Raw genomic sequence first — 21,109 nt, 5'->3', positions numbered from 1 at the left:
GTCAGAACCTGAGCAGGTAGAAGAGACTCACCAGAACCAGAGACTCACCAGAACCAGAGCAGGTAGAAGAGACTCACTAGAACCAGAGACTCACCAGAACCAGAGCAGGTAGAAGAGACTCACCAGAACCAGAAACTCACCAGAACCAGAGCAGGTAGAAGAGACTCACAAGAACCAGAGACTCACCAGAACCAGAGCAGGTTAGCCTACAGTAGCTGCACCCAACAACAGACAACTCTGGCAACCTGCAGCAACTCCCAACGCTATTGGCTGCTACCATGGAAACAGAACGTGACAGGAAGTCATTGTCAAACCCCTCAAAAAAACTGTAAATATTAAGTATAAATATTAATATTCAGTTCCCCTAAAAACTCTGTGGGTGTATTATAATTATTATTGTTATTATTAATTTTTTTAAAGAATAAAGCTTTTAATAAAGATTCTTCATGTTCAACCTTTACGACTTTAGATCTGTAACGTCTGTGGCGCTCCATGCTTTTATTTTGAAACCCGGAAGTACTCGCGAATCCTCATCCGGTGCACAACGGTGTTTACATGAGGCGTCAGCGGGCTCACCGGGGCTCAGAAACGTTAACGGCGACTTCACTGAGATATTCAGCCGGTTACCGGAGGAGTTGGGATTAAAAGAGACAAACAGAGAAGAAGAAGAAGAAGAGGATAAAAAAGAAGAAGAAGAAGAAGATGTCTCCGCCCCCTGCTGATGCTAATGCTAATGCTAATGCTAACGTGGATCAGAAGGTTCTTCAGTATGAAAACTTCATCAGTGAAGTTCTGCAGAGAGATTTACGGTAAGAGACATTTTTACATTGTTATGTGATTTATAATGTTTTATTAAAGTCTGTTTCAGTCCCAGAACAGCTGCAGGTGTGTCTTTATTTACTGTCGTAACTTATTAATATTATTATTATTGTTTATTTATCCACTGTATAAAACACAGTCATATGTGTTTAATCTCTGTTTATCTTTAATACGTTTCTCTACACTTCACTTATCTCATTTCATTTTCCCTGAATTTAATTTTACTTGTATTCTTATCTCTATTTTATAGATTCAACCGAGATATTATTGTTTACTTTCTATTGTTTAGCTTCTCTATTTAAGATATTATTGTTTACTTTCTATTGTTTGTCTTCTATATTAAATAGATTATTGTTTGTTATTTATTGTTTATAATATAACGTTAAATAATACGTACAAATGTGCAGCTGGATTTAAACGTGTGTTTGTTGTTTGACAGGAAGGTGTTGGAGCAGAGAGACTCTGTGTTTGAGAAGATCTCTCAGTATCTGCAGCTGAAGAACATCATACAAAGTCTGCAGGTACACGCTAGAAACACACTGAAACACACTGAAACACTACTAAACACACAGAAACACTATAAAACAAACCGAAACACACGATAAAACACACTGAAACACACCGAAACACTACGAAACACACTTAAACACACTGAACACTATAAAACAAACCGAAACACACTAAAACACTATAAAACACACTGAAACACTATAAAACACACTGAAACACAGTATGAAACTCACTAAATCACACTAAAAATACACTAAAAGATACTGAAACACACCATAAAACACAGTGAAACACATCACGAAACTCACTGAAACACACTGAATCACACTAAAAGATACTGAAACACACCCAAACACAGTATAAAACACACATAAAAATCACGTAAAACACACTAAAACACTTTAAAACCACGTAAAACACAGTGAAACACAGTGAAATACACTGTAAAACACTTAAACACACTGAAACACGTCATAAAACACACTGAAACACACAGAAACACAGTATAAAACACACATAAAAACCACGTGAAACACAGTGAAATACACTGTAAAACACAGTGAAACACAGTGAAACACAGTTTATTCAGAGCTCTGACACGTTCAGTATGAAATTCAAATGTAAGTGACATGTTAAGTGATCGTGTCATTCCTGCAGGAGTCGGGCTCTCAGCAGCTGAAGACAGACGTCGACCTCGGCTGTAACTTCTTCGTCCAGGCCGAAGTGTGAGCTGCTGAAACCACACTGAGCTTTTTTCACCTTTCTAGGAACTCTGAACACTTTTACCTTTAAATCTGAAAGTGTGATCGTGTTTGATCGTGTTTCATAGTGTTTCATCGTGTTTCTCGTCTCCTCTTCCGTCAGCGAGGACTCGTCCAGGATCTGCGTGGCGGTCGGCTTCGGCTTCTTCGTGGAGATGACCCACGACGAGGCGCTGAGGTTCATCGAGAAGAAGACGAGTCAGCTAACGGCGTCAGTACAGCAACACGCCCCCTTCTTCTTCTGTGGTGTTTTTCTACTCACAGCAGACTGTAGTTCACACTTTACACCTCAGATAGACGTTAAAATCAAGTTTTGTGAGTTTGAACACAGATTTTGGTGAAGAGAAAATGTGTTAGCTCGATGCTAGCTGTGTCTGTTAGCTCGATGCTAGCTGTGTCTGTTGTTGTGGGTGAGAGATGCTAACCATGCTAACGCTGTGTTGCAGCTCGACGGAGCAGCTCACCAAAGACTCCGCCAAGATTAAAGCAAACATCCGGATGGTGCTGGAGGTCAGTTTGTTCTTTATGGAATCAACAATAATTAATAAATCATAATAATGATCAAATAATAATCAGATCAGATTCAAACATGACTTCTCTCTTCTTAGGAAAATCACCAGATATTCTCTTTATTTTTCACCACATATAAAGTTTGATTTTACTTAACTTCCTATATTTTTACTTGTTTTTGAATATTTCACTAATTTTGATTATTCTGATATTTTACCAAAATGTTTTTCTAATATTTTAGGAATATTCTTTCTGATATTTTACTGTTTTTAAAATATATATATTTAGTTTTCTGATGATTTTATTGTATTGGTATTTTTAAAAATCTATATTTTACTGGTTATTCTTCTGATACATAATCAGCACTTTTTAAAAATATGCTTACTATATCATACAATTATTTTTGATATTTAAAACGTTTTTTTCTAATTTTTTTCCTGATATATTATTGATATATTTTCGATTCTTTCTGGTATATTAGTGATATTATTTTTACTCTTTTACTGGTATTTTCTTCTGATATATTATTGATATTTTTCCTGATATTTTACTTATATTTAAAACAAAAACGATTGTATTCTGATGCCGAACATGTAAGTAAATAAAGACGTACAGAGACAGGAAGTGGCGGCTTCTGTTACTCGATCGTGTTTTTCAGTATTGATGAAATTTAACGATCCTCTGATCAGATGTTGGAGAGTGTTTGAGACTGACTGGCTTCTTCTCCTCCTTCTCCTTCTCTTCCTCCTCCTCCTCCTCCTCCTCCTCCTCCTTCTCCTTCTTCTTCTTCTTTTTCTCCTCCTCCTCCTCCTTCTTCTTCTTCTCCTCCTTCTCCTCTTCCTTCTTCTTCTCCTCCTCTTCCTCCTCCTCCTCCTCCTCCTCTTCCTCCTCCTCCTCCTTCTTCTTCTTCTCCTCCTTCTTCTCCTCCTCCTCCTCCTCGTCCTTCTTCTTCTTCTCCTCCTCCTCCTTCTCCTCCTCCTCTTCGTCCTTCTTCTCCTCCTCCTCCTCCTCCTCCTCCTCCTCCTCCTCCTCCTCCTCCTCCTCCTCAGGGTCTGAGGGAGCTGCAGGGACTGACAGACCTGCCCGACAGCAGAAGAAGAGAAGTTTTCTAGACGATCGGAGGACGTTCAGACGTTCAGACGCTCGACACGCTGAATAAAACCTGCTGCTGCTGCTGCAGACGGAGAACCCGTCACTTTAATTTAACTCTCGTCTGCAGCAGGAAAAGACCAACGCCTCCACAGGGGGGCGCCGGCGCCGGAGACGTGCTGCAGGACGTGGATTATCATCAAACTCTTGTCCTTAACTCAGTGAAACCAAACATGTTGATACGATCCAGTGTTTGTTCTGTTCAGTGACGCTGCTGCCACACAGATGCTGTTCTCTGTTACACCAGTGCACCTGCACCAGGAAAGTTCTGCGACTGCACTTGTGCACGCTGTGGTCCGCTGCCCCATGTGGCCGGTGGAGGAACTGCAGTTTCGGCACTTCCTGTTTCATTTCTCGGCCCTGGAGTTTGGATGTTTTTGTTCAAAATGATGAAATTGAACTTGTGGCTCCTCCGTTCACATGAAGGACGTGAATCCTGCAGCATTTGACCTTTGACCTTTAATGATTACAGCCTCTGGTCTGATTCCCAGTGTGTTCAGGGCGTTAAAGGTTGTGGTTTGAATGTTTGGTGTGTGGAGACGTGACACTCGCTGCTGTTTATTCTGTTTTCCAGAATAAAGAAACAATCAGTTCACATCGCTTCTGTCATTTTTCTCTTTTCTGTTGGAATATTTTAAGAAAAAAGACAAATATTTTTAGCTAAAGTTGGAATATTAGAGTAGATTGAGTAGAGCAATTCTATTTTATTTTTATGGGTTTATTATTAATTTGATCGACCTGAGCGTATGAGGATACGTCTGTGATTTTATAACATTTTTAGAAGACGAGGGATCACAGAGAAAACTATAGACACAGTAGCTCAGTCCATAGGTTGGACTTGACTCGGCTGGGAACCAGAGGGTTGCTGGTTTGAGTCCCTGTGTGGCCCATGAATGGAGCGGACTGGTGGCTGGAGAGGTGCCAGTTCATCTCCTGGGCACTGCTGAGGTGCTGTTGAGCAAGGCACCGAACCCCCAACTGCTCAGGGCGCCGGTCACTGGCAGCCCCCTCGCTCTGACATCTCTCCATTAGTTGCATGTGTATAGGTCCTGTCTGTGCATGTGTGTGTATTTCGGGCCTGTGTGTGTGTGTAACATGAGAATTGATAATAGAGTGAAAATTGAATTTCCCCATTGCGGGACAAATAAAGGAATTCTTCTTCTTCTTCTTAAAAACTCTGATCGTTAAACAGATGTTAAATTAAACATTATCAGAATTGAAACGAGCAGAATAATAACGCTGCAGCTCGTCTCTTTGATAAAAGATGACGAGAATTCAGCTCAGAACTTTATTTGAACTCTTATTTTGACGTAAACATTTGTGCATCAGGAGGAGACGATGATAAAACTTTATATACTTCTTGATTTTTACTTATGTAGTGTTTTTTGTTGTTGTGAGGACGATCTTCAGACACTAGATGGCGGGCTAGAAGTAGTTTTTTAATGAAAAAAGTTATAATATTTCGATTATTAGACAAAGTCACAAATTTAGCTTTTTAAAAGTCGGAATATTTGGGGAAAAATTGTGGAAAAAAAAGGATAAATAGTAAAAAAAAATAAGTTTTTCCGGTTAATAATCAACTGATATATTTTATTTTGAAATCCCCCCCGGAAGTGTGCGTGTGTGTGTGAATGGCGGAAACCTGACAGGTGAAAGAAGTGAGGAGGCGTTCAGGAAGAAACACAAACACCTGAGTGATGAGCGCGGACGGACACGGAACCGGGCAGACGGACACGGAACCGGGCCGGGTTTACGGACTAACTCTCCCTCCGTGTCGGAGGCCTGCGGGCGGCCTGTGGTGAACCGCGGCCCCGCGGTGATCTGAAGCCCGCAGAGAGGAGGAGGAGGAGGGGGGGCTGTCACAGCGGCAGGCGAGGCTACGCTAGGCTAGGCTAGGCTGTAACAGCAGCAGGCTAGGCTAAGCTAGGCTATGCTAGGTGGTTAGCACTCAAGGCTAACAGCTTAAGCCCCACAAAAAAATGAAGTTTGATAAACTTTTGTCTTAAAATCTTCTGTTTCTGAACCTTTCGATAAGATTAAAGTATCAACATTTTACCGCCAAAACCAAACCGCTAACCGTTAGCGTCAGTGTTAGCATCGCTAGTTAGCCGATTAGCACCTCCACACTGACTGATAAACCCCACTTTAACAGCGTTATTGTATTAAAGAGCACTTAGTTGCTAAGTTACAGCGGTGTCCGGGACATAAATGGACTTTTTAGTGTTTTTGTGGACGGTGTTTCTGCGGCAGAGGGGACTTTAAACGGGTCCGAGCTGTGGGTGAGTGTTGTTGTTGTTAGCATGGAGGCTCCGGAGCCCGACAGCAGCAGCGAGGAGCGGTTATGTAACACCAGCAGGTCGCGGGAGAAGCTGCTGATCGTCGCCTCCTCCTCCTCCTCAGCCTCCACAGCCCGGCTCTGACAGCTGGACACAAACAACAACAACAACAACAACAACAACCGGAAAGGACAACACGGACACACACACACACACACACACACTCAACACACAACAGGAAGAGGATAAACAGAGGACGTTTCACTGAAGATGGATTCAAACCCGCTGATAAACGGTGAGAGATGGAGGTGTGTGTGTGTGTGTGTGTGTGTGTGTGTGTGTGTGTGTGTGTGTGTGTGTGTGTGTGTGTGTGTGTGTGTGTGTGTGTGTGTGTGTGTGTGTGTGTGTGTGTGTGTGTGTGTGTGTGTGTGTGTGTGTGTGTGTGTGTGTGTGTGTGTGTGTGTGTGTGTGTAAGCAGCAGCTTTGCAACAGGTGTGTGAAAGCTGCTGAGGCCTGCAGCTCGGGGTGTGTGTGTGTGTTTTTGTGTTTGTGTGTGTGTGTGTGTGTGTGTGTGTGTGTGTGTGTGTTTGTATGTGTGTGCGTGTGTTTGTGTGTGTGTTGGAGCAGGTATTGTCATCACTGAATGCTGCTGGGTTGGATTTGTTGTGTGTTTTCTAAAATATTCTACTATTATTTGGGATATTTAAAAGTTTACTGGTATTTGTTTCTGATATATTATTATTATTGATATATTTCTAATATTTTACTGGTATGTGATATCAATGATATATTAGTGATATTTCTCCTACATTTTACATAAATCAACAGCCTTTTCTAAAATATTCTACCTATACTCTACTATTATTTTGGATATTCAAACGTTTTTTCTAATATTTACTGGTATTTTTTATGCCTTTATTATTTATAATTTTTCTAATATTTACTGGTATTTTTCTGATCCGTTATTGACATTTTTTCTGGTATTTTATTGATATATTATTGATATTTTTCTAATATTTACTGGTGTTTGAACCCTATTTTCACTCTTGATTAAGAAAAAAGTAGGAAGACTTGAAGAAAATAGTTGGAATATTTTAAGTAAAAGTTGTAATATTTTAAGAACAAAGCAAGTTTTTCTTAATGAACAAATCCATAATTTTGTTTTATAGATGATATCTTTTATAGCTAATATAGTTTATAGCAAGTCAGATATGAATGAGGACAGAGACAAACTTGCTACAGCTGCATTTCTACTAGTGATAAAACGGACAAAATAACATATAATTCATATTTATTTAGCTAATCTGTTAAAGAATATTCATTTATCACATTGTTTTCTGTGAATTACTTTATAATAATAATTAATAACACACAACAACACCTGTGAGGCTAATAAAGGTTCATTAATAAATGAATAATTAATATCAACATAAAGTATCAATAAGAGGAAGAGGTTTGGATCTTTACAGACGTGATGCTGACTGTTATCATGGTTACAGTCAGTGATGTAATATTCACACGTTGTCATGGCAACACTGACACACGCCGATGTAAGTGTTGAGCAGTGTTTGTGATGTGACATGTTTCTGATGAGTCCAGAGGGACTGAACCTCCTGCTGTAAGTCACTGTTACGCTGTTATTACAGTATTACAACAGTATTACAACAGTCACTGTTACGCTGTTATAACACTGTTATTACAGTATTACAACAGTCACTGTTACGCTGTTATTACACTGTTATTACAGTATTACAGCAGTCAGTGTTACCCTGTTATTATTCTGTTATTACAGTATTATTGCAGCCGTTGCCACTCGACTAAAATATTCCCCTGGCGACTTCATTTTGGAGGCTCCCTGCCTTTGTCCCGATCGTCGTGTTTGTGCAATAAATTATGTTATAGCAAAAAATTGTAGCCCTAGCCCACAGCCTGCCACAACATTTCACGACATGCCACGGCCTGGCACAAATGCCCCGGCCTGGCACAAATGCCCCGGCCTGGCACAAATGCCCCGGCCTGCCACAACATGCCACGGCCTGCCACAACATTTCACGACATGCCACGGCCTGCCACAACATTTCACGACATGCCACGGCCTGCCACAACATTTCACGACATGCCACGGCCTGCCACAACATTACACGACATGCCACGGCCTGGCACAACATTACACGACATGCCACGGCCTGCCACAACATTTCACGACATGCCACGGCCTGCCACAACATTACACGACATGCCACCGCCTGCCACAACATTTCACGACATGCCACGACCTGGCACAACATGCCACGACCTGGCACAACATGCCACGACCTGGCACAACATGCCACGACCTGGGACAACATGCCACGACCTGAGACAACATGCCACGGCCTGCCACTACATTTCACGACATGCCACAGCCTGCAAGAACATGCCACGACATGCCACAACATGCTACGGCCTGCCTCATTATGCCACAACCTGCGACAACATGCCACGACCTGAGACAACATGCCACAACATGCCACAGCCTGCCACGACCTGCGACAACATGCCACGACCAGCGACAACCTGCCACAACATGCTGCGACCTGCCACAACTTACCACGACCTGCTACGGCAATGTGACAAGGATCTGTCTCTGCTCACAGTATCATCCTTTAAGACTTTTAAGCAGAAAGAATAAAAGACTCTGTGCTGAGGAGAAAGCCGCTTATATTTCATCACACTTTGTTTCATTTGTCACATTAACGAGTCCTCAGTGGTGAAAGTGCCTTTGAGCAGGGCAGCAGCCTCTTCACCCCTCTCTCTCTCTCTCAACTCTCTCTCTCTGTCTGTTTATACCTCTCTGGCCCGCTGTCCGTCTCCCATGGTTACCATTGATGAAAGGCCTCTCACCATGGCGATAGGTTAGTTGTGTAACAGGTCAGCCAATGTTAATGAGGTGTGTGTGTGTACCGTAGATGTGTGTGGTTCTGATATCTGTGTGTGTGTGTGTGTGTGTGTGTATGGCTGTGTCCCTCTCTCAGCCATGGACCCGTCCATCACGCTGTGGCAGTTCCTGCTCCACCTGCTGGAGGACCAGCGCCAGCGTCACCTCATCTCCTGGACCGGAGAGGACCGTGAGTTCAAGCTCCTGGACGCCGAGGAGGTGGCCCGACTGTGGGGGCTCCGCAAGAACAAACACAACATGAACTACGACAAGCTGAGCCGAGCGCTGCGCTACTACTACGACAAGGTACTCTACTATAATACTGCATTAGTACTTTAATACTACTAATATAATACTATAATATAATACTGTAATACTGCGCTACTACTACGACAAGGTACTCTACTATTATACTGCATTATTACTTTAATACTACTAATATAATACTATAATATAATACTGTAATACTGCGCTACTACTACGACAAGGTACTCTACTATTATACTGCATTATTACTTTAATACTACTAATATGATACTATAATATAATACTGTATTACTGCTGTGTTACTACGACAACAAGGTACTCCACTATTATACTGCATCATTACTTTAATACTACTGATATAATACTATAATATAATACTGTAATACTCGATACTACTACGACAAGGTACGGCTCTGATACTGCATTAGTACTTAAATACTGCTGATGTGTTTGTTTGTGTATTTGTTTGTGTTTGTTTATTCACTGTATTTTGTATTTATGTCTTCATTAATGGATTTATGTGTGTTTGTTTGTTTATTTCTTCACTAAATTATGGATTTATGCTTGTACGTGTATTTGTTTGTCGTTGTTTGTGTCTTGTTTGTTTGTATTTGTGTGTCTTTGTGTATTTGTTTGTTTGCCTTGTGTCTTTGTTTGTGTCTTTGTGTCTTTGTTTGTTTGTCTCTGTGTCTTTGTTTGTGTCTTTGTTTGTGTGTCTGTTTGTCTGTTTGTTTGTGTTGTTGTTGTTGTTGACTGATGCTTTCTCTCCTCAGAACATCATAAAGAAGGTGAGCGGTCAGAAGTTCGTGTATAAGTTCGTCAGTCAGCCCGACCCCTCGCTGCCTGAGGGGCGGAGCAACGGAGACGAGGCCAGGAGGGACGCCGCCGCCGCCGACACAAACAGCCAATCAAAAGGCCCGGGGGGCGTGTCCTCCCCCTGTCCGTCAAAGGGCTTACCTCAGGTAGGCTCCGACCGCCGTCTGCAGACACGGTGATGTTCACGCCACGGCAGTGACGCTTTAATGTGTGTGTGTGTGTGTGTGTCGACCTCAGCGCTCGTCACCCGTCGGCGCCCAGAAGAGCTCCCGTAACGACTACATGAAGTCCGGCCTCTACTCCACCTTCACCATCCAATCACTGCAGGCGTCGCCCGGCCCCCGGCCAATCAAAACAGAGCTGCTGCTCCAACAAGACCCCGCCTCCAAGCTCGACCGCACGCACAGAGAGGTGAGGGAACGCCACGAGACGCCACGAGACGGCGAGTGCTATTTTTAGCATCTGTGACCTCCTGTTGTTAGCTCTGATTACTCCTCTCTCTTCCTCTCTTCCTCTTTCTCTCTCCCCCTCTCTCTCTCTTCCTCCACCTCCTCTCTCTCCCTCCCTCCCTCCCCCTCTCTCCTCCTCCTCCTCCCCCCCTCCTCAGGTGTGTGTGTTATCAGAGTCAGGGGGAGTCGACTCCTCCCTCCAGGTGATCGTCACTCACCCGTCTCCGTGTGTGACTCCGGCGCTCAGCCCTCAGATCCCGCCCACCAGCCAATCACAGGTGAGTGTGTGGCCCCGCCCCTCTCCGTGGTCACAGGTGTGTGTGTGTGGCCCCGCCCCTCTCCGTGGTCACAGGTGTGTGTGTGTGGCCACGCCCCTCTCCGTGGTCACAGGTGTGTGTGTGTGTGTGAGTGGCTCCGCCCCTCTCCGTGGTCACAAGTGTGTGTGTGTGTGTGTGGCCCCTCCCCCCTCCGTGGTCACAGGTGTGTGTGTGTGTGGCCCGGCCCCTCTCCGTGGTCACAGGGGTGTGTGTCTGACTCCTCGTGTGTGTGTTTTTCTCCCAGACTCCTCCTCTGAGCGACCCCCCACAGATTTATCTCACCAGCGTCGGGGACCCGTCCTCCCTCACGCCGCTCCTCCCCCTGGGTCCTGTGGGCGGGTCCATGAGCCCCGTGCCTCCCCCCCACGTGTCCATGGCGCCGCAGCAGGACGACTTCCCCCCTCATCCCCACGCCGCTCCTCACCCGTCTCACCCCCCGCCAGTCTTCGTCATCATCAACCCTCCTCCCCCTCAGCAGCAGCAGCAGGCGGCCATGACGGCAGCGCCCTCTGTGGCTCCGCCCCCCGCCCGTCCTCCTCCTCCCCCCATCGTCATCAAGGAGGAGAACCTGCCGTCGGAGGAGGAGCTGCTGCAGATGGTGTCTCTGGAGGAGAAGCAGGAGGTGAGAGGAGGCTCCTAGATAATGATAAAGAAATAAAGATATTAATAAATAATAAAGATAAATAATAATGATAAATATAAATAACAAATAAAGATTAATAATAATAAATAAAGATATTAATAAATAATAATAAATAATAATAATAAAGATAAATAATAATAATAAATATAAATAACAAATAAAGATTAATAATAATAAATAAAGATATTAATAAATAATAATAAATAATAATAATAAAGATAAATATTAATAAATAATAATAAATAAAGATTAATAATAAATACTGCTAAAAAATAATAAGAAATTAAAATAAATAATAATAATAAATAAAAATAATAATAATAAAGATAAATAATTATAAATAGAGATAAATAATAATAATAAATGATGATAAATAATGATAAATAATAAATACTACTAATAAATAGTAATAAATAAAGATAAAAAATAATGATAAATAAGATGAATAATAATAATAAATGATCAATAATAAATACTAATAAATAATGATAAATATAAATAATGGTAAATAAAAAAATAAATAATGATCAATAATTAATAAATAATTATAAATAATAGATTATGACAAATACCAAATAATACACAATTATAAATACTGAACAATGGTAAAAAATCTTAAATAATGACAAATAAAAATAAATCAGTCATAATTAATAATACTTAATAATGTTAAATAATCATAAATAATAATAAATATTGATAAAAAATAATAAATAATGAAAGAAAAAAATTAATTGGTCATAATAAATAATACTAAATAATGATAAATAATAAACAATGATGAAAACGTCCCTCTGCTCCTCCCCCAGGTCCCTCAGCTGATCTGTGGCTCAGCAGAGCTGGAGCCCCCCCTCACCATCGTGGAGAGCCCGCCCCCTCCCTGCGTGGAGCCGGGGGTCGGAGGTCAGCAGCGAGGGGCGGGCGAGGACACGCTGACGGGTAAAACACCTGCCGCTCAACAGACGGCTTTAAAAATGTGTCACAGCGTGTTTGTCTCTAACGAACCAGTTTCCTGTGTCCGTCCGTCTCTGTCAGACCCCGCCGCCCCCGCCGTGACCTCCTCCGCGGCCGTGACCTCATCGGTGACCTCATCGGTGACCACGGACGCCGCTCCTCCCAAACCGAAGAAGCCGCGGGGCCTGGAGCTGCCGTCCTCCCCCTCCCTCCCCCCCGGCCTCTCCCTGGATAAGGTCCGTGCTGTTAAAGTGTAACACTGAGTGTAACACATGGGCCCCGCCCCCCTGTGACATCACATCCTGTTTCCTCCTGACTGCAGGTCAACGCAGCCGTTAACAGTCTGTTGGCTCCTGGATCAGCGACCAACACGCTGACCCCGACGGTCATCACCTCCCACGCCCTGGTAAAGTGTGTGTGCGTGCGTGCGTGCGTGCGTGCGTGCGTGCGTGCGTGCGTGCGTGCGTGCGTGCGTGTGTGTGCTGACTCTGTGTGTGTGTGTTTTTGTTCTGACTGTGTGTGTGTGCACGTGCGTGCGTGCGTGCGTGTGTGTGTGTGTGTGTTCTGACTCTGTGTGTGTGTGTGCTGTTCTGACTGTGTTTGTGTGTGTGTGTGTGTTCTGACTGTGTGTGTGTGTGTGTGTGTGTGTGTGCAGACTCCGGTCCTGTTGACCCCCAGTCCTCTTCCCTCCACCATCCACTTCTGGAGCACGCTGAGTCCCATCGCTCCTCGCTCTCCGGCCAAACTCTCCTTCCAGGTAAAACGCCTCCACCTGTTTTTCACAATAAAAGCCTCACAGTTTCAGCTTCACCTGTTTGCATGAAAGATTCAGTTTTTCACAATAAAAGCCTCACAGTTTCAACTTCACCTGTTTGCATGAAAGATTCGGTTTTTCACAATAAAAGCCTCACAGTTTCAGCTTCACCTGTTTGCATGAAAGATTCAGTTTTTCACAATAAAAGCCTCACAGTTTCAGCTTCACCTGTTTGCATGAAAGATTCAGTTTTTCACAATAAAAGCCTCACAGTTTCAGCTTCAACTGTTTGCATGAAAGATTCAGTTTTTCACAATAAAAGCCTCACAGTTTCAACTTCACCTGCTTGCATGAAAGATTCAGTTTTTCACAATAAAAGCCTCACAGTTTCAGCTTCACCTGTTTGCATGAAAGATTCAGTTTTTCACAATAAAAGCCCGACAGTTTCAGCTTCACCTGTTTGCATGAAAGATTCAGTTTTTCACAATAAAAGCCTCACAGTTCTCTTCTCTCAGCTGCTGGATGAACGTGAATGTGATAAAAGAACATTTAATATATTTAATATACTGTTATTCTAATGAATCTCCTCTACCACACACTCGAGCGCACGCACACACACGCATGCGCACACACACGCACATGCACGCACACACACACACATAGAGGCGTTCAGGAGCTGGTGTCAGTGTGGGACATCACAGCCTCCTGTTTGTCTTTATTATTTATTGTCAACATAGTTATAAAAAAGATGATATTGTGATAATATTAATAATTATGAATACTATAACAATAATATGATAATAACAGCAATGATGATAATATAATAATAACATAATAATAATAAGAATAAACATCTGCTTCAGTGACAGTTATGAATCTTTTTCTTCCTCTGATGTTAAAACAAACTTCCTGTTGTTTTATAAAGTGTTTGTCGCCTCCTGCTGGTTCAGCCCAGAAACACACGTGTCAGTATATCTGTATATTTATTTATATATATATATTTATATTTATATATATATATATATAAAAATTAGTCCAGACAGGAGTCCAAACATCAGATCTTTACAGTAGAAATCATTAATAATTATTGATCCCTGGAGGGAGATTGTTTTTTAACTGTGTGTGTGTGTGTGTGTGTGTGTGTATGTATGTGCATGTTCGTGTGTGTGTGTGTGTGTGTGTGTGTGTGTGTGTGTGTGTGTGTGTGTGTGTGTGTGTGTGTGTCTCTGCTCCTCTTCAGTTTCCCACCAACGGCAGTAACCAGATCCACATCCCGGCGCTGAGCGTGGACGGCCTCTCCACGCCGGTGGTCCTCTCCCCGGGACCCCAGAAGCCCTGAGCCTCCTTCCCCGCCTCACGCAGCTCCTCCCTGGGCTCTGAGGGCGCCTCACCTCCCCCTGGAGGGTCGGAGCACCGCCGGATCCTCTCTGACACCCTCCTCCTGAACCAGGAGCTTTCTCCGGACTGGTAAGACCGGCAGCTTTGACGGTTAACGGGGACCTTTCACGCACACGCGTCCCAGTGTCCGGGACGCCGGAGGTGACGGATGTTTGAACGGCGCAGAGAGGGAGGATGTCTGGGCTTCATCCTCCTCTAACCTGCAGCCGACGGGACGCTCCTCTGGACCCGGTGTCGTCTCTTCTTCTGCCGGAGCCGCAGAGACCCACGGGTTCACCTCATCACGAGATAAGAACCGGAGCGGGGTAAAGACCTGACGGCGTTTCCTGTCGAGCCTCGTTAACGCTCACGAGGGCACTTATTTATTTCTTTGATATTCCCGACTGTATTTATAAACTCCGGCTGGACGCCTTCACTCTTTTAGGGCCATTCGAGGGTTTCTGCTTCGCTCTTATCGGCCGCTAAGAGGCCACGCCTTTCTCCAGTTATGCATGGGCTGTTATTGGACGTCCTCCTCTGACTCATGTTCGAACGGACCAATCACAGAGGAGGGTGACCAGGAGGAGTTTGTACACAGCCAAGTTCTTTTCTCTAACGTGACAGATTGTATATTTTCTAACGGACGTTTCTCGGTCACGTTCCTCCGGACGTGTTCGACCGCTCCTCGTTTTCACGTCTCGTGGTCGCAGCTTTCGAACCGTGAATGTTTCGCTCACGAAGCCTCAAAGGTTCCGCGTCGTTCCTCCGCACGATGGCGCCACAAGTTCTCACCTGAACACAACGTTGTTAAAGGCTCAGAGGGAGAGAGAAGCGCCGTCTTCTACGCTTTAAAACTGCAGCTCGTGACTTTAAGGTTCACGAGCGTACGCTGACGGGCGCCGCTGCGTGAAGCCGTCTGTGTGAAACGCACGTTTACGACAGAAAGGAAAAAGCACAACGCCGTCGCTGTAAACGCACGAGTCGACCCGGCGTCGGCTTCCTCATCAAGACTCTCACGTTCCTCGCCGCCTCATCGGGGCGTGAAGGCGCATTTATGAAGCGTCGCACCTCCGTGACGATCAAAGCTTCAGTGAACTCGAGACTTTAAGAGGTCACGCGCTGATCCGCCCGCCATCGACGTCGGCGATGTTTTGAGTCGACGCGTCATTTTTCAACGTTTTCTAAAACGCTTCAACACATTCCTGTTCGTCTCCCGTTCATTCTGCAACGCCGAAGCCGCGTCACGGGCGTCAGCGGCGTCCGACTCCTCCGCTGTGACGGGTTGAAGGGTAACGGAAGAATAACTCAAATATTTAAAGCAACAGCGCGGAGTTTTTCAACCTTCAGAATGAATTCACAAACTGACTGTGATGGTTCATCAACTCGCAAGAAGTCAAAGTTGTACTCCAGAAGAGTTGATGCGTTGTTTCTTGCGGTCTCTCTGGCGGTGACATGTAACTGCAGGCGAGCCGCCATCTTTATTGACCCTCTACTAGGGATGGGTGTTTTCAGTCATTTCAATATTCGAGTACTCTTATGGCGCCCTCCCACTGTTCCTCCGTGCCGTGCCCCGTGCTTTAGGGTCCTTGTCCCCCCCTCCAGGCCCGTTTGTACTCACACTACCTGGGCCTCGGAGAATGCTTCTTGCTGCCTATACGTCATCACGCCGTAACACGTCACACGCATTGATGACGTCATGGCGATGCGTGGCTTTGTTTCCAGGTCTTTCCGTAGACCTCAGAGTTTTTGTGCGTCTTGTCCGACTGTTCCAGATTTCAGATTCCAAGTGAACGCAGCACAACCGTCAGACCGACCGCTGTCAGCAGCGTCGCTGAGATGGCGGCGTGTTTGCATTTAGAGAGGGAACAAGCGCTTTCATTAGTGCGTCACATGATCAATCATTGTTTTAACTCACTCTGTGATGGAGAGGAACTTAAATAGATGGAAATCTTACGGAGTACAACTTTAAATGACTCGTGTCGCATCACAAACATCGACTGCTTCACTCTTTGGTGTGAGCTGCGTGAACTAAAGCACTTTGACATTTCTGCACATCCAACCCATGAGATGATGTCCCGTGCTGAATTAAAGGTCGTCCTACCCGTGGTGAAGACATTCCACTCAGACTGCGTCGCGTGTGCCCTCCGCGTGTCAACAAATGCACGCGTATCCCCCGGTGACGTAACCACGGCGACAGCAGTCGAGAGAAGATCCGGTTTCATCTGCAGGGGGAGCAAATCCTCCGCGTTGTTGCTTTAAAAGAAGCTTTAAATTGTTCCGTTTGAGAGTTTAAAGAGGTCGAACGAACGAACGGCTCAGGTTTGGTTTCAACCCGCAGTTTTTTATTACGACGTGTAAACAATCGTTTGTTTGTTTGTTTGTTTGTTTGTTTGTTTACATTCGGCTGCAAAAGAAAAACAAAAAGATGATGAAAGAGAAACCAAACGAGTCGTTGAGATGAATTTTAAAAAAAGCCGTCGCGGTGAAGTCGGTCCAGGTGAAGAAGGTTTGCACTTGTGGCATCTTCATCTTCATCATCTCTATCATCATCCTCATCCTCATCTTCTTCATCATCTTCATCTTCATCATTTTCCTCCTCTTCATCAAAACGTGCGGGGGAAAAAAGAACAGCTCCATTTTTCCACGAATCAAAGTGAAGCTGAGACGTCACGGGCTCTTCTAAAAAAACAGACTGTTGTTGTTGTTGTTGTTGATGTTATTACTGTTGTTTCTGATGCTCGCTGTGGTTGCCACGGCGACCTGACCCGACTGTTGTTGCCAACCTGCAGGTTGTCGTCGTTGCTGTTGCTGTTGTTGCTGCGGAGCGTCCGAAGCTCCTCCTCCTCCTCCTCGTGATGACGCTGTTAACGTGTTGCTACGCTTCTGTGTGTGACGACGAGGCTGCACGCGCGCACACACACGCACACACACACGCGCACACAGACACACACACACACACACACACACACACACAGGTCAGGAGCCGATTGAAGCTGAAGTTTATCAGTTTTTAATGAAACAGCCGTCGTTTTTTAAAGTGCAGGAAGTGAAAAGAAGCAGAAGAATGTTTTACCTTTGGTCTGAACTCCGTTTGTTTCAGTCACACGCAACTTTTTACTCGATCTGTTTTAAATATTTATGGCGTCAGTGATCTTTTAAATATCAGAACTGTATCTGATGAATCACTTCAAAGCGTTTCGTGACTGAATTATTTCGTCTTTATGTCGTAAAGAGTAACTCCGGTGTTAATGGACGTTTCTTTAGCATGAAAACACATCAAATAATCCGCTCGGCGCGGCGCGGTGAAGGCATTCAAAGGTCTTTTTTAACCACTAATGCTGCTGAAAATAACAGCAACCCTCTGCAGCAGCATGAGAAGAGTCCCTACACACACAACAAAGCAGCAACAGCGTAGTTAGTGAAGCCAGAGTTTATTAAAGAGTGTTTTAAAGACTTACCTACTGGCCCCTGTACCAGCTCCTCTCATAGTAAAGTCCAGAGAGTGTTTTAGGCCTAATTCACGCAAACACGGGTGAACACTGTGCCTCCGTCCCGTGCCCCGTGCTTTAGGGTCCTTGTCCCCCCCTCCAGGCCCGTTTGTACTCACACTACCTGGGCCTCGGAGAATGCTTCTTGCTGCCTATACGTCATCACGCCGTAACACGTCACACGCATTGATGACGTCATGGCGATGCGTGGCTTTGTTTCCAGATCTTTCCGTAGACCTCTGAGTTTTTGTGCGTCTTGTCGACTGTTTTTGAATCTTTTCATCGACCAAATCTGCAGTAAACACTCCACCTCCGCATCACACCAACGTGAACCTTTCACCGCCATTGTTTGAAATGTCCGCGCATGGTCCCTCCTTCTTTTTTCTACGTCCCAACAGGCGCACAGGAAATGACCTCAGAACCGCCGTAGGCCTCGTGCTCGTACACGTGCGCACGCTCGTGCTCGTACACGTGCAAACGTGCTTTACTAAAGCCCACCTCTCCCAAACGGGCCGTGGACGGCAAGCGTGCCACAGTTATGTGTGGAGCGGTTGCACTCACACTGCTCACACACACTCAAACGCACTAGGCTTGACCCGCAAAACCTGCTTTAGCCCGGTGCGGAAGGACAGTGTGAGTGCGCCCTTAGTTTAGACACTTTTAAAGGTTAAAAAAGACGTTTTGGTCGCGTTTAGCGCACCGAGCTAATTAGCGTTAGCCCTTTGCGTCGAGCATTCTCCGTAAAAACCCGTCTCCGTGGATTATCTGATGTGTTTTCATGCTGAAAAGGACCACGGGTCCATTTTCCCCGGACTCACCCTTTAAATAGTTTGTTTTCTACGTTATAACGATGTTTGACGGGGGATCAGGTGATTAATCAGCCTTTGAACCGTGAGTTCGCACGTTCAAGTCCCTTTTTTCAGCTCGCTCCGGCTCCTGACGCTGACATTTCCCAGCCTCGGCGGTGACGTGAACGCAGCACCGAGCCGTGGTGTTTCGACTGTTCTCTCTCTTTTACAGCATGACTCTATTTTTCTACGCCGGCGTTTTTAATCGTGTTCGAGGTCGAAGAGCGGCGAAGCCTTAACGCGCTCGCCGCTTCATGGGTTTTCAAGAAGAAGAAGAAGAAGAAAAAAAGCCATTTCCTCAGAGAAGAGCTGAAGTTCGGACGACAGTTCTGAACGTTTCTCTCACCAGCAGAACAGGAAGAATGTTTTTATACCGATCAGGAACAGACGTGCATTCTGGGTAATGATGTGCCGCTTTGAGCGTTGGATCGTTTTCATCGGGAAACACAATTTCAACAGTTGTTTGGGTGTTTTTCCGATATCGAGATGTTTTTTTAACGTTCAAAATAACCATGAAAGTGCAGCTTTGATGGATTTTCTTTAATAACTAGAAAGTTCTGCAGCCGAGCGACGGCGTGAACGAGACGCCAGCTGTTGTTTAAACGTTAAAGAGGCACATTTTTATTATTGTTGTTATTGTTGTTATTGTTTCTTCTTCTGTGTCTGAAGATCCAGAGAGGAGACGCTCTCATGTCGCTTTCGTCCTCTGCAGTTTTCTTCACACTTTGAAAAAAGTCTTTTGGGAACGTCTGACGTCACACGGAGCTTCCTGTCTGAGCGGCCACGCGCTCGAGTGACCTTCGCTTCACGAACCGAGGTCAGACAAGGTTAAACCGTCAAACCGAGGTCGAACTGAGGTCAAACCGAGGTCGATCTGAGGTCAAACCGAGGTCAGACCGAGGTCGAACTGAGGTCAGACCGAGGTCGAACTGAAGTCAAACTGAGGTCGAACTGAGGTCGAACCGAGGTCGAACCGATGTCGAACCGAGGTCGACTGTCAAACCGCGCTTTCACACCGGGGGACGGAGGCGATCGAGAAGGGAAACACACTTTTTATTCGGCGTTGAGTCGAGCGTCTCTGCGAGCGTCTCTGCGTGAACACGGTGACGCAGACGTGAGTGAAAGTAAAGAAAGAATCGTTTAAAAAGTTTGTGTAGAAAAGTTCTGGAAAACCTCGAAAGTGTTTCAGTTTGAACTTTGTTTAACGTGAAACGACGAGAACACGACGTTTATTTCCTGTTTCCTGAAGATTTAAATCAGTGATTTTAATCCAGAACGTTACAGAAGCATTATTATAATTATTATATTTATAAATACAATAATAACTAATTTACAATAATGATTGTTTGAATTTTATTAATAATAATTATAAGTATGTATAATAACGTTTAAATACAATATTAATATATTTATAATTATTATTACTGAGAATATAATAATTATATTTACAATAATAATTATAATTTTATTTATGATAACTATTATTAATATGTAGTATTATTATTATTATTGTGAATATATTACTAATAATTATATTTACAATAATCAAAATTAATATTTTATTTATAATCATTATTAGAATTATTAATATATCTACAATAATAATTAGAATCATAACTGTATTTATAATTATTATAAATATGTATAATTATTATTGTAAATATATTAAGAATTATATTTACAATCATAATTATAAATATATGTAAATATTATTTTTGTAAATAAAAAATAAATATTAGATTTATAATAATTATATTTACAAAAATTATTATAATTGTATTAATAATAAATATGTATAATTAATATTGTAAATACATTAATAACTATATTAATAATAATTATGACTGTATTAATAAATATATATTATTATTATGATTGTAAATATAATTATTAATATTAATAATAATGAAATATATAATATTTTAAGCAGAGGTTGAAGTTTGTCGTCGACTTGTTTCTGTGAAAAGTGGCGTCGCTCGTTTTTTGCAGCAGCGTTCCCATGATGCTTTGCAGCGGCGTTCCCATGATGCTTTGCAGCGGCGTTCCCATGATGCTTTGCAGCGTGCTGACGTCAGACAGGAAGCTCTGCGGCTGACTGACGGTTGGTTTTTGTACATAGACGTAATCTGAACACAGATCATTTATATTAAATCTATATTCTCTCCATGTTGTTTCTGTGGCCAATCGGCGCTGTCAGAGCCGGCGTGGCCCCGCCCCTCCTCGGCTGTGATTGGCTGAGGGGTTTATTGATGTG

General features: G+C 43.8%; 2 protein-coding genes across 2 annotated transcripts; both read left to right on the top strand.

Moving 5' to 3' along the window:
• The first annotated feature begins 548 nt into the window (after positions 1-548).
• On the top strand, positions 549-4,297 carry uxt (ubiquitously-expressed, prefoldin-like chaperone). Its single transcript, XM_083920301.1, has 6 exons — positions 549-809; positions 1,259-1,340; positions 1,987-2,054; positions 2,194-2,301; positions 2,537-2,600; positions 3,650-4,297. The coding sequence occupies exons 1-6, from the start codon at positions 703-705 to the stop codon at positions 3,710-3,712; spliced, it is 492 nt and encodes a 163-aa protein (XP_083776427.1). The 5' UTR covers positions 549-702; the 3' UTR covers positions 3,713-4,297.
• Positions 4,298-5,410: 1,113 nt separating this feature from the next.
• Positions 5,411-20,136, top strand: elk1 (ETS transcription factor ELK1). The gene is made up of 11 exons (XM_083920291.1): positions 5,411-6,320; positions 9,040-9,248; positions 9,983-10,171; positions 10,263-10,436; positions 10,633-10,752; positions 11,036-11,413; positions 12,244-12,373; positions 12,470-12,624; positions 12,711-12,794; positions 13,044-13,145; positions 14,383-20,136. Exons 1-11 carry the CDS (start codon positions 6,296-6,298, stop codon positions 14,479-14,481), a joined length of 1,665 nt encoding a protein of 554 aa, XP_083776417.1. The 5' UTR covers positions 5,411-6,295; the 3' UTR covers positions 14,482-20,136.
• Positions 20,137-21,109: the final 973 nt, after the last annotated feature.

Source organism: Echiichthys vipera (assembly GCF_963691815.1).
Source record: "Echiichthys vipera genome assembly, chromosome: 9".
NCBI classification, from domain to species: Eukaryota; Metazoa; Chordata; class Actinopteri; order Perciformes; family Trachinidae; genus Echiichthys; species Echiichthys vipera.
The sequence above is the reverse complement of the archived record's forward strand: the minus strand, read 5'-3'. Positions and strand labels throughout refer to the sequence as shown.